General features: G+C 41.0%; 1 protein-coding gene across 1 annotated transcript in view; it reads right to left on the bottom strand.

Annotated features, from left to right (window-relative positions):
* Positions 1-15,582, bottom strand: part of LOC104492248 (fibrocystin-like) — a gene marked incomplete at both ends in the record, with an annotated part of 74,138 nt that overhangs the window by 49,537 nt on the left and 9,019 nt on the right. The window contains 5 exons of the mRNA XM_010134809.1: positions 4,958-5,204; positions 6,714-6,849; positions 10,231-10,365; positions 11,636-11,735; positions 13,332-13,444. Coding sequence (XP_010133111.1) covers positions 4,958-5,204; positions 6,714-6,849; positions 10,231-10,365; positions 11,636-11,735; positions 13,332-13,444 — 731 coding nt within the window. The remainder of the gene's footprint in view (positions 1-4,957; positions 5,205-6,713; positions 6,850-10,230; positions 10,366-11,635; positions 11,736-13,331; positions 13,445-15,582) is intronic.

Raw genomic sequence — 15,582 nt, 5'->3', positions numbered from 1 at the left:
TTTTTCATAAAAATGGGGGTGGTGGTGGTTTTGGGCCCAGCCGTATCTAGCCTGCAGCCATGCAGTGCTGTGCCATGGCATAAGCTGTTCTTCAGACTACTCAATAACTTTCTCACATATAAATTTATAAAGACTTTTATAAGCTTCAATTACATTTTTAAAAGACATAAAACCCCTCTTTAAAGGGTGCTTAAGTGACACATTAGTTTAACTTTCAACTGGACTTCGTGAAGAAGGCTTTAGGTACAGCAGCGTGAGTGTGGAAATGGATCACCATTTCCCTGGAAGTTTTCAGGTGAAGCAGTTCAGGACAAAGTCAAGATATGCTCAAGATACTTGTTTTCAAGGAGAGGAAAGGAAAGGGGAAAGGAAAGGGGAAAAGGGGAAAAGGGGAAAAGGGGAAAAGGGGAAAAGGGGAAAGGGGAAAGGGGAAAAGGGGAAAGGGGAAAGGGGAAAGGGGAAAGGGGAAAGGGGAAAGGGGAAAGGGGAAAGGGGAAAGGGGAAAGGGGAAAGGGGAAAGGGGAAAGGGGAAAGGGGAAAGGGGAAAGGGGAAAGGGGAAAGGGGAAAGGGGAAAGGGGAAGGGGAAAAGGGGAAAGGGGAAAGGGGAAAGGGGAAAAGGGGAAAGGGGAAAGGGGAAAGGGGAAAGGGGAAAGGAAATTCAATTATTAATTGAACTTCAGTCTTCATTCCCTCCTGTTCATTTCATTCTCCACCCTGTTCCTCTACCAGGTCCATTTTGGAGAGCTGTCGATGTGACCAAAGCTTCCCTGACTCACTGCATTTATTATTTAGGTGCATGCTGACAGTCTTTCAGCTTAACCTGACAGTGATTTGGCTGATAGGAGCTACTCAGGAGAGAGGATCTGGAAGCAGCACAGAGACGATGCTCAGGTCTCTCGAGTTACTCTGTTAAGTACATAGTTCTCACGAGGATGTGCTAACAGCTGGCTTCTGCTACTCAGCCTGCCAAGCATCTTTGATGTTGACTCCCAGCTCATGCAGATGAATAAAGAAGGGAAAGAAATGATAGCTGCTTGAAATAAAATGTTGATGGAGAAGGCATTGATATGACTCATGTAAAATTCTTCAGCAATTTACTCGATAGACAAAGTTTAGTCAGGGATCAAACATTTGCAGAGTTAACAGAAATGATGCAGATGAGCTCCTGTTTGTCTCATTCCTTAACCATCTTTTGATGCTTGGGGGGAACATGTTGTCTCAAACACATTAACTATCATGAATTACTAACATTTACTTTGTGGTTGTATCCAAAAGGACTCAAATCACACCACAGGCAGTGTGAGAAGCTCCATCCACCCACTCAGCATCAACCTAAAAATCTGGTAGTCATACAATCAAGGTAAAGACAGACTGGAAATGGAATTGTTTTGCTAAGACCTCATGGTTAAGTGGTCCAGAAAGACATCTAGCACAGTCGTATTTTGTCTTCTATCCAGTACCCTTTCTGTTAAATCAGAATTATTCCCAACTCTTAATTTATTGCAGACTCCTGTTTTCATTGTGAGAAAGAGTAATCACATGCAAAGTCTGCAAGTAGCTGAAAAAGTATTATGGGTTTACCCTTCAAAGGAACATGTGATTTTTTTTTTTCCTATTTGGGAAGAGATTTTTTTTCCTCCTTCTAAAATGAATTATAAGAATTATAAGAATTACACGAATTATAAGACAGACATGAATTACTGACAGTCATCTGACAGAGCACTTCAGGATTTCTGCCTGTGTACTACTAATCCGAAACAGCAAAAAATGGATAATTGTTCAGACTTGTGCTTCAAAAGGAAGTGAAATGTTGAGCAGGGCACTGGAAAGAGAAGATTCACACGGGAAGAAAAGCAGAAGTGGTGTTTAGATGAATAGAAGCCTATTTACCTTTTTTTAAATTTATTTTTATTTATGCCAGGAATTCACAAACGTCCCCCCTGGGTAACAGAAAAGGTGGTAGAACTTGACTGAATAGTATTTCTCCACTGGACCATTTTGGTTGCCAGCTGCTCAAAGGCATGTACAAGTCCAGTTTGGGGAGCCAAGTGCAGCAACAGAAGTGAGCTGGGACAGCACTTGGAAACTGTACAACCATCAAAGCTGATGGGAAAGACCCAGCTGTATCCCAGAACCTGTTTATTACAAAGGTGGGATAATGAGGCAGTGCCAGTAGGAGGCTGAATCCTCCAAAACCATTTTCTATCCCTCCGGAAATTAACAAACAAAAAAAATATTCAAAAGTGACATTCTGTTACAAACTTGTAGTAGACATGATTTACTGGGAGTCTGAAGAGATAGGAGTAAGGAGGACGTGTAAGATGTGTTTATATTCATGCAGATAGATCCTCTCCAGCAAAACTGTGTCTCATCCACTCACAGAGTGTGTAAGTACTCAGACACAGACCTAGGGCTATATCTCTTCTGATACGCTATCCATTGCCATTGCCTGACTTCCAGCTTTGAGGCTAGCTGGCATGGCCTGGCCACATCCATACGCTCAAAGTCCTTCAGCCTCCAAAACACCTACACTGCCCTAGTAGAAATGGGTTCCTGTTTGGGGAATGGGTGTTCGTTTCTAACTTGTCCTCATGAATTGCTTGGGCATGGGATAGCTGTCCTGGGCCAAAACCATACAAACAGCTGTAATGGGAAAGCGTTTAAAGAGAGAGACGGACTGCACTTACACATATATGTTTATGTACAGATGCACAAACACTCCTTGTGCTTGCAGAAGTCTTATTTCCCCAAAAGCCAGTGTAGAAGACAGGTAGATGAAAATCTTGTCATTTATTTTAGGACTGGGACACCTGAATACCCACTGATGTTTAAATACGCATGGAGTGACTAAGTGCCCACTGCAGTCACTAGCTTTGTAGTAAGCACCATCAGCAGAAACCCACAGAGCAATTAGCTAACCAACCCCTAAGAGAAAGATCAGAGAAATGAGACACCTAGTGCTGCTTAAAGCATTCCAAGCAATCAAATCTTTGGTATGAGATGCCAGATCTTACACAGCGTCTCCAGGAGATCCTTGCCCTTCTGCCATGGAGTGACAAGCCAAGTGAGATATCATAGGGCATTTCAAATGGCACTAGATATCTTTCCATGGGCAACCAAATCAAGGACTCGGGTTTCCATCAGCTGTAATGGGATGTGATGTCAGTGTCTCCGTGACGACTGCACATGTTCTTCAGGACAATATCTAAGTTTATATGTCTTCAATGCAACTTGAATTCACTCATATTGAGTTTCTGGCTCACCTGCCAAATCTTTTACACTTATTTTTGACTGCTGAATAAGATCTGAGAGCTACATCAGAGGTTTGCTGTAGTCCCTTTCACCCATAAAATAAACTGTTCATTTATGCTTTGGCTTTCTCTATCATGATTAAGGCAACAAACAAGTGGGGTTTCATTTCCATCTATAAAGAGTGATATTACCACAAATGCCCATTGAAATCAAGTGAAATGTGGCATCTTAACTCTGGAAAAAACATTACCTACTTGTCAAGAATGTTTTGCCACTCAAATTAATAAAAGCTTATTCTTGAGTTTTATATCTTCTTTGTACAATTGTCAGATCCCATCGTGTTGATGGGAAATCATAGCTGTAGATACTGAAAGAGGTTTCTTAGGTTGTGAGCCTGAGTCAGTCTTAATAAGCTTTGATGATCTAAATTAATTAAATTCAACTTGCAGCAAGCAAAGAACAGCAAAATGAAATACAAGAAAGGTGAGGAAGAAAGGCATGGCTCCCACAGAGAAGCAAAAACATCTACTGGAAAGTTTTCTTTAAATACATCATAATCTTACTATATTTCCTACATAATATAGGTGGTGTTCATTGCATGAGAGCTGGGCCCATGGAACCATTAAATGGTGAATCTAGTTTCAGTAGAAAACATAATACATAAATCTGACAATCTGTGAAACTAACACAGCAGTGAAATCAGGTGGCAAAGATTTTCTGCTTGTCCCGGTTTGAGCTAGACTTCCTGGTTTGGGCTGAAACTTCCTTGTTTTGGAACAAGGTTTTACTGTTAAGGTAAATCGAGGTATATCGGTCCCTCAACCCTTAACGCTGCTTAAGACATGAAAATCTAACCTGTTCACGACCATTTATTCTTGGGGAGCATTTGGGGGAATCTCACAACGAGCATGAAAGGAAACACTCTCAGAACTTGACTTAAAATCTGTTTAAATTCAAACTCTTCTTTTTTCTTTTTAAGGACTGCATCTTATTATCAGCTGAGGTGTTTCACATTTTATAAGTCACCATTTAGAAAAATCTTTGCAAAGTTTGCAATTTGCATAATAAATCTCTGACTATCTGGGGCTTGGTCATCAATCTCACTTCGAGCATCAGTTACCACCTTGTGCTGGATTCTTATTTCTATGAAGGCCAGTGTAATTTGAAGAGTGAAATTAACAATATACCACAGTCTCCACTTAAAGGCCCACTTAACAATGCCAATTACCATAGAGAGGATACCAAGGTAAGAAAGACAAGCACCTTGCTGAGACCATCAGAAAACCAAATGAACTGGGGCAGGCCTAATATAAATTAGTGAATAAAATAAACCCCAAATAAAATTATCCTTTGGCCTGGAGGCCAGCTGGCACCCGTAATTCTCATAGCTGTCCATGCAACTCCCAAAATCATGATGCCTACACCCAAATTGCCACATGGGAATGGTCCTTCTGCTACCTCTCAAACCACGCCTGAGAACTATCTGGGTGAGAACAAATAGTCAGAACAAAAACAATGCCAGAGACCATGTGGACAACGCCACAGACTAATGCATGCCAGTGCTTGGGCTTTTGCCCTGACCCAGTTTAGGACCCAGCAAGAGGCAGGAGTCCTGGGACTGTGTTCAGACCCAGCAGCTCTCTCAATATAAAACATAGCAAGTAACACCCATGCTGACTTTTCACAAGTGGAATGGTTACTTACAAATGAAGAGACATACGGTGGAAAACCAGGTTGCTGCCACAAACACTTCCACCAGAAGCTTGACTGAAGTTGGCTCTGGCTGTGCAAGATACCTCAAGGATATCCATGGAAGGGAGAAGATGACTTCCTTTCTGTCCCGTGATGGAACCATCGAGATCCTCGACAATGGCAGACTGAGGAAAGGGGAAGGACACTTGGAAAGGTGAGTTGATGAAGGTCAGATGTTCAGCTCTCACTGTAAACCCACCTAGGGGAAACAAGCAGCATTTCAGAAAGAAACTGACCTCTTCAAGTAATAGGCCTTAAGACACCTCTAGACAAAAAGATACTAGTTTCATTTCCAAACCTTTGCTTTGGAAAAGCGTCTGCTGAGTCAACAAGAAGGGGAGATTCAGGAAAACAAACAAACAAATAAATAAATAAATAGAGAATTGCATTGCCATGCTACAGCCAGGTCCAACCTGTCCAGCACCCAGGTGCAACAGTACCTGTGGTTACAGGCTTCTCTGATCCAGGTGTTGATCCTGGCCCTACTAGCATCTCCTCGGTGACTCCAAACATTTCTTCACAAGTCCCACTGACAAAAGTTACAGTCCCCCAAACAGTGATTCTAACAGATCATTTCTGCCTTGTTTAAAGGGTTAATTCTTTAGCGATAAGGACTGTCTACATGTGTGGAAATATGTACATATGTACAGCACTCGGCACAAAAAAGCCTTGGCTGAAAGTGTGGCTGGAGGATCTTTTCTTTAGTGTAACACAGATAGCTACAAAAAGGAGGAATATTCATACAGGTTAAAGCACAGGAAGTTTTGAAACACATTAATATTTCCAAAATGTCAGAAAATCATTGTCCCATGGAGCGTAACAAGTTAGCTTTGACATGAGTGTCCTTGCACCACATTGGTTACTATCTGGCTATCCTATTCTCAGTTGTAGCCTCTCTGAGCCAGATTTTACTATTCCTCCCATCCTTTGATCTCACCTCCTGAAGTCTTTTTCTCTGTCATGCTATTGTAGGGCAGTATTCATTTATATATAAACATATTTAAGAGGTAACTGCAGTTGGTACATTCTTCAAAGAGCCTTTGGGTACCTCCTCAAAGCCCAAAAAGATGCTCAGTTTACATATTATCTTAGGCAAATTCACCTAGGTTTAGGGTGCCCGGAGGTAGCAGCTTAGTGAAATTCTGCAAGGTTGTGTAACAGCTATCGAAGAAATCACTGCTCTTGAAATTCTACCTCCAGTAATGAAGAAGCTGAACAAGTCAGTGTATAAAAACCTTTTGCACTGAGAAAATGAAATTAGTGCAAAAATAAGGCTACCTTTGACTTAAAAATGTGTGTGATATGTGGCTTGAACTAAGTGATGAAGCTATTTCCAAGGGAGATTTGAGAGAACCTGCAAACTCAGCCTGTGCAGAGCAGAGCAGTTAAAGGGTCTGGTTGAGAACAAATAGCTAGAACAAAACCAATGGCACTTTTGAAAAGTATTAATACAGTGAAACCTAAGAAGAGCAGGTGTGCAAATGCCTCAAACCCCAGATCTTGTTAATTCACGTATAGCAAACATAGTGACAAAATTACAGGAGCAAAACTGGGCCGTTGCTCTTCGTCATTATATGGTGCTTCTTGTGGGATTCAGCTGAAAAATCCCTCAGTGGCTGTGGAGGCTATGAACTAAACATCTGAATCTGAAATGTGAGGAAGCCAGGGACTGTGGAACCTCTGCTAAGTAAGTGTAAGTCAGACTCACCCTGCCCTTGGTAACAGCCAGAACAAGTCCTGATCGCTGTACAAGTGTTCACATCAAAGTTCCTGAAAGCTGTGTTGGAGATGAATAGCTGGTATCTTTTGGGAGTTTTTAGTCCTGCTGACATACAAGTCCTATCCTGCAAAGAAGAAATGAAGAGCACTGGGAAACGTATCACCACATGAATCTCCAGGTGCAATGGGTCCAGGATGCAGCAGCTGGGACACCAGGATGTGATTGCGCTCAAGCCCATGGTTGCGGGACAATGTACAGTGTTTGAAGGACAGATCTAAGCTATTTCTTTGCAAATTCTGACAAGCAATATCTGATTAATTCATCATTTCAGTATGTGACAGTATTAAATCCAGGGCAGTGATTGTCTTTTTTGCTGTGTCCGGGTCGTTGCCTATTAGTTAAGGTTGGACGTTTGAAGGGAAAGGAAATTGCACATTACTGGGAAGAAAGAATACACCTGGAAGGCACGGTGAGCTGGTTTGCTTATGGTCCTTTACTTTACCTTGTCTTGTGCAGTAGGCAGGAAATTTCCCTGCTCTACAAAACTGATCATCCTCATTTACATTCTAAGAAAAACGTGACTGCTGAGATTCCAAGCCCTTTTGTGTGATTTGAGATGGGGGGAAGCATTTAAGCTAAACTCCCTTCAGAGCTCTGGTTGACTTCAGTGTCCATCAGCACAGCAAGTTCAGTATATCAGTGAGAGACAAGAGAAAACATGAGACATGAAAAGGAAGAACAAAACAAGTGATGGAAAACACAATGGACAAACTAGATTTTGTGGTGATGTAGGCTGTGACACAGAGGAGGTGTACACCTCTCTGCCAATTTATCTCGGAGACAGGCTGGGAAGAAGGATGTACTCAGAGCTAGTGGGTAGCCTGGAGGGGAATGGGCTGGCAGGAATGTGTAATGCCATTTCTGAGGCCAATAAATACTTTAGTAGAACAACTCTCAAAAGCTGTAGTAGAGAATCAATCGAGCAATCTGCCCTCTGTGAAAACATCCTCTTTAATTGAAAATGTAGAATGAAACGGACTTTTAAAATTCACCACCAAAAAGGCGCTACCTTCAGTCTCACTAAGAGAGAAGAACCATCACCTTTTTTACTCTGAGGCCACACCTGGGGTGATGATCCTGGTCTTTGGGCCATCTTCTTCCAAGTCACTGCTAAGCAAAAAATTCCTGGCTTCTGGTAACAGATCAGCCAGAAAGACTCTGTTGGGTTTTCACTTAGACTTGCCTGTTCTTCCTTACCAGCCCCATTTCTATGTATTTTTAAGTTAATTTATTTAATTTGATTAAACATTAAATAGAAAAAGGGTGTGAGATAGTAACTCCTCCCTAGTGTGTGTTGTCTGTTTCAGACTGATTTTCCTGACTGGCTCCACAAGACAATGAAACAGGTTGTCTCCTTCTCTGGAGACTTTCAAAACCATCCTGGACATGATCCTGGGCAACCTGCTCTTGCTGACTCTGCCCTACTAGGGGGGTTGCACTAGATGATCTCCAGAGGTTCCTTCCAATTCCTACCATTTTGTGATTCTGAGTTACTTTATGGGAGTATGGAAGAGGCTTGCTGAAGTCTAGGAAACTAACGAAAGTCTTTCTCTTGGCTTTTACAGACCCTGGATCTAGCCTTGCCACTAATGTTTTAATTGACCAAAGCCCAACTTTTTTAATGTTTTCGTATTTCCAGAAAACAATCTTCTCTTAAAGCACCTCTTTCAAAAACTGGAAAGACTAGCAGAGAGGAATATCCAAGGTTCCCGTTAAATTGATGTCATAAAGTTTTAATTGATATTAAAGAGACATCATTATTAAAGGGAGAATTACATAAATTAAGATGTAAATTATGACAAGGAGGCTCTTATCATGAGATAATCAAAGATAATCACCCCCTTGGGTACTGCAAGAAACAAGGCACAGCTGAGCGCCTCTAAATCTCTTAACAAGTACATCGGAGTCCTCCCGTGAATCCTACAAAGGAAAAACAAAGACATCCAGCCTTTGGTGTCCAAGATAAATTCATTGTGTCATTGGGATGCTGCAAGGTTGGACTGGTGAGGCCAGGATTCTATCTGAGCTACATACTTTTGATAGATCCACTATAGGGGTTTCTTTCTGTGAGCTTCTAAAGAAAACTCATTTAAAACCCTTTGTCTGCCAGTCAGAGAGTAAATTAATTTCATAAACGACAACAGAAATCTGAGCAGGGCAAAAAAGCCTTCAAAATCATGAACAAGCAACTGTGGCCAGTTGTAACTAAAATTCCATTGTTATCCATGTTATTAATCTGTTAACAACCTGGTAGAACCCAAAGGACTTTGTCCAGCTGCCTAAAGAAATAATGGAAGAAAATCATATTTGCAGCATAAATAAAAATGTTACACTTTGACAGCATTTTTCATTCTCAGGTAGATAAGTAGGACTGTGGGTTCCAGGTGGACCAATGATGCTATGAGAGAGCACAGGAAACCAAAATGTTAACTACGATAGAAATCAAATCTGTTGTACTCCCTTGTTATTCTCAAATTATTGAACAAAACTCAGTTATGTGTGGTTAAATGGTGTCTGTTACAGCAAAAGACACACAGGAATTTATGTTAGAAAACCTTGTTTAAGCAAAAACAACGATTTCTCTCAGAAAGTCAGGTTCTGTGAAATTCCCAGGTTTTTCTGAAAGCATGTCAGAATCTCAGAAAAAAACATGAAGACAGAACAAATTAACACTTATCTTACTTAAATACTTCACACAGAAGTGTGATTTTGTTCTTATTTTGAATGCTGTTTTATAAATAACATATATCAATATGTATTATAATATAAAATTTTATATTAGCTCCAAATTCAGATAGAAAAATCAGAGTCCTTGTTTCAAAATTTAAAAAGAAGTCTTCTACACTTCCATACTGAAATACAAACACCTTTGGAAAAAATACCATGTTTTGCTACAAAATGCAGTCTCTGTTTCCTCATCAGTTGGTACAAACGCAGCACCTGAAAACTTATTCAGGATCCATATGATCAAATGCTTTTTCTCTTCTGCTGCTGCAACAAAATCCTCTGCTTTATCACCAAATCCATGTCCATTGCAGGTGCTGCTGCTGCTGAAGGAGCAGCAGCATCTTGTCAAGGAGTAGAAGACAGCTTAGAGGACTAAGCAAACAGATCACTGCCCAAACCTCATCCTGAAACTGAAACTATCCCTGGAGAGGTTTAACAGATGTGTTGATGTGGTGATGAGAGACATGGGTTAGCGGTGACCTGGCAGTGCTGGGGGAATGGTTGGACTTGATGATCCTAAAGGTCTTTTTCGACCTGAATGATTCTGTGATTCTATGGTTTATCTTTACACACAATCTCTTTCAGTCCAAGTTTTACCCAAGCTGCCGTGGAGCAGAGGCTATTCTTCATGTTGCTTTCTTATTTCTCCAAATTCCTATTTGAAGGGTTCTTGTGTAACTCAAAAAACATTGAAATAATTCATTCCTGCAGTGCTTACCTTTGGCCCAGTGCGTCCAATTAAAACACTGTTAGCTATGGAAGTGTTTCCCAGGCTTTCTACGATGTCAATGCCAAAGTCTTTGCAAGCATAAATCCAGAAATGTTGGAGTTCAAGGTTGCTGCTGCTAAAAAGCTGTATAAAAGCATAATGATGGAATAATAATTTAAAACAAACATTGTGATTTGTAATTCTGCTTTACTTACAACAGGGGAAGTGCAAAAACACACAAAAGAGTTGAATGGATATTTAGTATTTGAGCATCTCCCCTTGATTTCTTATTTCTATGATTAATTATTAATACAAAAATCTTTCCATTCTGCCAAGTTATTTTTGGGTTAAAAGAACAGCATGAAAGAAAATCAGAACTGAGAACCAATAATAGGGTACAAGTGCTCTAAATATTTTGGGCTTGATTACTGGAAAGAATAGCAGTAGCATCTTTCTTGCAGCACAAAGATGCCTTGAAAAAAAACAGAGGTATTTCTTAATGTCATCTAACAGCAAGAAGACTGTTCCCAGAGGAAGCCCATAAAAAGAAGCTGAATAAACTCAGTTATTCATGTGTGCTACATCAGTAACATAGAAAGAAATCACAAGTTAGGTAGAGAAAACCACAAAAATACGACTTCAAAACATCCCTTTGTATCATTTCTTTTCATTTAAAGAAGCTTTTCCAGAAGGAGAATGCTCCGGTCTGGAAAAACACACTGAAAAATCAGATGTCTTCAAAAGAAAGAGCTGTAGGATGGGTTAGACTAGAAAATGTTCCTTACAGAGACATACATACAACCAGTTCAGGACATCAAATGGTGTGGTCAGAGGATCACAGCCTCTAAGCACTGGTATGGGAAGTATCAGATAATAAAGGGCAGTGTGGGTCTTTTATTCTAATTAGGAAGTAGTGAGCTGCAATAAAATTGAAAGCTAGACAAATTCAAACAAACAAACAAGAAGTTCACATTTTTAACAGGGTTGGGAAAATTCCCATGGAAACCATTAACCTTATGAAGGTAACATGTCCTCTACCAACTGCAATCTTTACAAATAGCTCATATCCCCTGTGAGGATTCTTCTCGCTGCATGATCTAGTGGAAGGTGTCCCTGCTATCTCTTCCACCCAAACCATTCTATGGGTCTGTGATTCTTATTCTACAGTTACAGAAGACACCAGCTGGTGATGAAAGCAGCCCTGGTTCTTCACCGGAGCAATAAGAAGAGCTCACACAAATTGTGTTTCTGGCTTTACCAAAACAGGAGCCTCCAGATGAGGAACATAAACATACAAGAACTTTACCATAACTGTGGCCTATTTTCAGCCTTAAAAGATGAAGTCAGTCTAGAGGTGATATACTTGTAAAGATCCTGATTATCACAGGTCAGAGGACAGTCAGGACAAATATACCTGTGCTCCACCCTGGCTGCTCCAAGCTGTGAAGTTGTTGAACTGCACAGGTCTGTTTGGGCTGTCTGGCAGATATTCTGGGTACACCAGCAACCCATACCTATTTAGAAAAGAAAGCAAAAGTCATGGTTTCTTTACAGTGCCCACATTCGTGAGCAGATTGTCCCATTCATCATTTTGATATCTAATATCTTGTATCTGTAACAGTTCTCTCCATAAGACTTTATTATTTAACCCAAAATCAAAAACTGGTGGATAGTAATATTTGGTTTAGGCATCTAATAATGCCAGAGAGCAAACTTAAAATTTCATGTGTTTTCTGAATTAGCCACATCAGGGCTAACCTAAGTCCCACTGACAGGTGCTCTCTGCAAAAGACGCCCCACCATGCTCATGAGCTTTCAATCAGCATCACCCTCAGATCAGCCTGACAAGAATCCGGACAGATAAGGCCTTTTTGTTGAATTAAGCCAATTTGGAGTACATCCCAAATATAGACGTTCCTGAATGCAGCCCTTGGTTTGGCCTTCTCAGTCAATATCCAGCTTTCCTCAAAATTCAAGTGACTCCATCCACCGGCTTTTAGTACAATGACTTTTTTTACTGTCATTTGTCTTTTCAGGAAGTACAGGCAAAAGCTCTAGTGAACAGCCATTCCTGGATGCTACAGGAACAACTGTTGTATGAAATGTCTGATGTACATAGAGCACCTTTTATCCTGCTGGACTGTGAAGTGATTAGTCTCTTCCATCTACTTAATCAGAGGTTAAATGCTGCAGTTGAGTGTTCATATTGCTATGATATAGAGCATCTGGAGGGAAGAAGTGTAAGTTCAGCTTGTGTAAGCCAGGGTCAAGTCTCTAAAGGAGTCCTGTTAAAGGAGTGAGAGAATGAAATCATGTGGACTCTTCTCCCATGTGACAAGCAACAGCCTGAGAGGAAACGGCCTCAGGTTGTGCCGGGGGATGTTTAGGTTGGATATTAGGAACAATTTCTTTACAGGGAGGGTTGTGAAGCATTGGAACAGGCTGCCCAGGGAGGTGGTGGAGTCCCCATCCCTGGAGGTGTTTAACAGAGGTGTAGCTGTGGTGCTGAGGGAGATGGTTTAGGAACCCTGGCAGTGCAGGGTGAACGGCTGGATTCAATAATCTTCAAGGTCTCTTCCAACCAGATGATTCCATGATTCTGTGATCTGCTCTCCTGCATGCCACCCTCCTCTGCTCAAAACGTCTGTATTCTTAAAAATGAGCTTTCAATTCAACACATGAGCACATGCTTCAGCGCTTGGCTGTTAAATGGTTGATGAGGGAATACGTTAGATGTGGCACCTTAAACTACATCAGGATCATTTAAACAAGGGGGTGAAGTGGAGGAGCATGTTAACAGCACAGGGAAATGCAGGAAGTTAAGAAACTAAGATTGTGAGCAAAGAAGGGACTGTACTGAAACTACTAAGGAAACCATTTGCAATCAGGCCGTGAAAAACAACCCCAACCACATCACTGTCAAGCACTGATTTTGCTCTGCTGTGCAGAACTCTGCTTACAAGAGAGGAAACCTTCAAATGGTGGCAAAATTGGAAAATAAAAAAAAATCCCGAAAGGAGGCCTAAAGCCTTTTCTGCTCACCACTGCGGTTATAGTTAGCACTAGTACACACAGAATGGAAATTTCTTTAACTAAAAATCCCCAAGTACCTTGTGCAGGAATGAGCTATGTTCTCACTGAAGGACAGAAGAGGCATTTTGGATGGTCCCTCAGGGAAGAGATGAAATAAATAGCCATACCCAGCAGCAGACACTGTGTTACCCTGCAGAGAAGCATATGTGACTGTGAAAAAAAGATTACCACAGATTATTTGAAATTAAAATAAACTTAAGAAAAACTCAAATTAAAATCACAGCTGAAGTCCATCCAAATTCTAGCAAGTCTGGTTGATAGAAGATGGTACCTTGATTCTGTGTCTTCAATCTCTTCCTGGTTTCGCTCTGTCCTTGGGCAACAATGGTTGGCCAAGCAATAGAAACAAATGACAAAAAAGGGTATTGCCATAATTCTTCAAGATGTAGGTAAGAAAAAAATCGTTCGGAAAACTTCAAAGGCCTATAGAATCTTTTCTAAGTAGGAAGGTGATGTCATGAGAGAAAGGTAAATCACAAACTACACAGTTCATTGATATATTTCTCAATCTGTGCCCATAAAGCAAAGTGTTCATGTGGACATCTGGGCATGATTCCTATCCTTATCTGAGATGTATAAAAATTTGGTGTTGAAGTCCAGCTTGGTAAATCCAGGCTTCCCTTCCAGGAAGAAATAAGGCATAGGCACATCCAGAGGGCAGTTCTTCGGGTCTGCTCTTAGACAAGATTAATTGCTCTCTGGAGGTATCTAGTTCTCTAAGGGGAATCCAAGATGAGCTTTCCTGCAGCTCTAGAAAGAACTTGTTCTCTGAACTGGGACCGACACCCACCACTACCATTCATAGGTCACTGGATAGCGTTAAAACACTAATGACTTTTTGGTCCCTGATGGTCCAAATCAAAGCTAAGCCTGGTGACCTGGAGATGAAAGCCTCCATATATCAATTACTTTCTCCTGACCCGTCCAAGTGTGTTCCCTGCAGTCATGATCTCTGACATCTGCCAAGCAAAAAAGAAGTATCAATACCCAAAGCACTGCTTCCTCTATCCCCTGGTAAAACTGCTGCTTTTAGCAGAAGTGCAGCCACAGACCCTTTTCCTTTAACAAAATACTTCTGCAGTCCAGTCACATTATTTCCAGGATCTTTTACTTGCAACTCCGATCGTGCGTTCTACACATGATTCATAAGGAAAAAACCCGCATATTTATTCAGCCAGCTAGTGGCTGGAGGGCAGGGGTTTTAGGCAAGCAGGGAATTTTGTGTGGAAATCAATTCTTTGTGGAAGTCAGTATATTATGAATGTCCGTGCAACCAAAATTCCAGAGAGAAATTACCTCCCCGAGCATGTCAAATACCTGGAGGTGAGCATCACAAGTCAGTAAAATAAAGTGGCTGACGTTTAAATGTCTCTTAACTGTACAACACTGCTCATGTAAATATTTCATGAATTTCTTTCAAATACCCAGCACTCAAACTGTTGACCTTAAAGATGACATTAAAGCTCAGGAGAACATGCTCAGCACCATTCCCCCAGATTCAGAACCTGGAGTACCCCCAATGGGCTCATTTTAACATGTGCTCACCTTGCAGAAGGTTTTAGAAAAGATCTCAGTAGGGATGAAATGCTGAGAAACAACTGATGCCAAACAGATGCAGCCTCACCTCTTCGGTACTGTGGAGAATAGCTGGGCTGGGTGATACTGGGAAACAAATTCATTTATGAACAGCGTGACCATCAGTCACTCCTCTGACAAGGAAACACAGGCTGATCTCCACCTGTTCATTCATTTAAGCTGCTTCCCTGCCCTCAACACCACAGTAAGATAGGAAAGGGGGGATGTTTGTTGAATTTCTTGAACTCAGTCTGGGTGTTGTTATACATGAGCACAGCATGCTGGCTCAGGGATTTAAGGGTACTGAATGTTTATGAATGGCAAGTTATTACAAAGGGTCTAAGACCCACTGGGCCCAAGAGAATCAAAACAAGAAGATAAAAAAATAACTTTCCCCCCGCACACAAAAATAAAACCCCAGATGCAGGGCACACACTTCAGTGACAAAGGAGCCAATACCAGAGAGCATCGTCAGTTCCTCATGTTGATAGCATTTAAAAGGCAAGAAACCAACCTGCTAATGAAATTGTTTTATGACACTAAAATGTGATAACCCGGGTTTCCATACATTATTTTAAAAAATAGTTACCTTATAATAATCATTTTGCCCTTATTCTGTATGAGTATAAAATTTTATCTAACACCCTGATTCACAAATGCACTTAAGAGCTTAAGCCAAATGGAAACCAGCAG

This window comes from Buceros rhinoceros, unplaced genomic scaffold (assembly GCF_000710305.1).
Source record: "Buceros rhinoceros silvestris isolate BGI_N320 unplaced genomic scaffold, ASM71030v1 scaffold5710, whole genome shotgun sequence".
In the NCBI taxonomy this organism is placed as follows: Eukaryota; Metazoa; Chordata; class Aves; order Bucerotiformes; family Bucerotidae; genus Buceros; species Buceros rhinoceros.
This window is presented reverse-complemented; position numbering and strand designations above follow the sequence as displayed.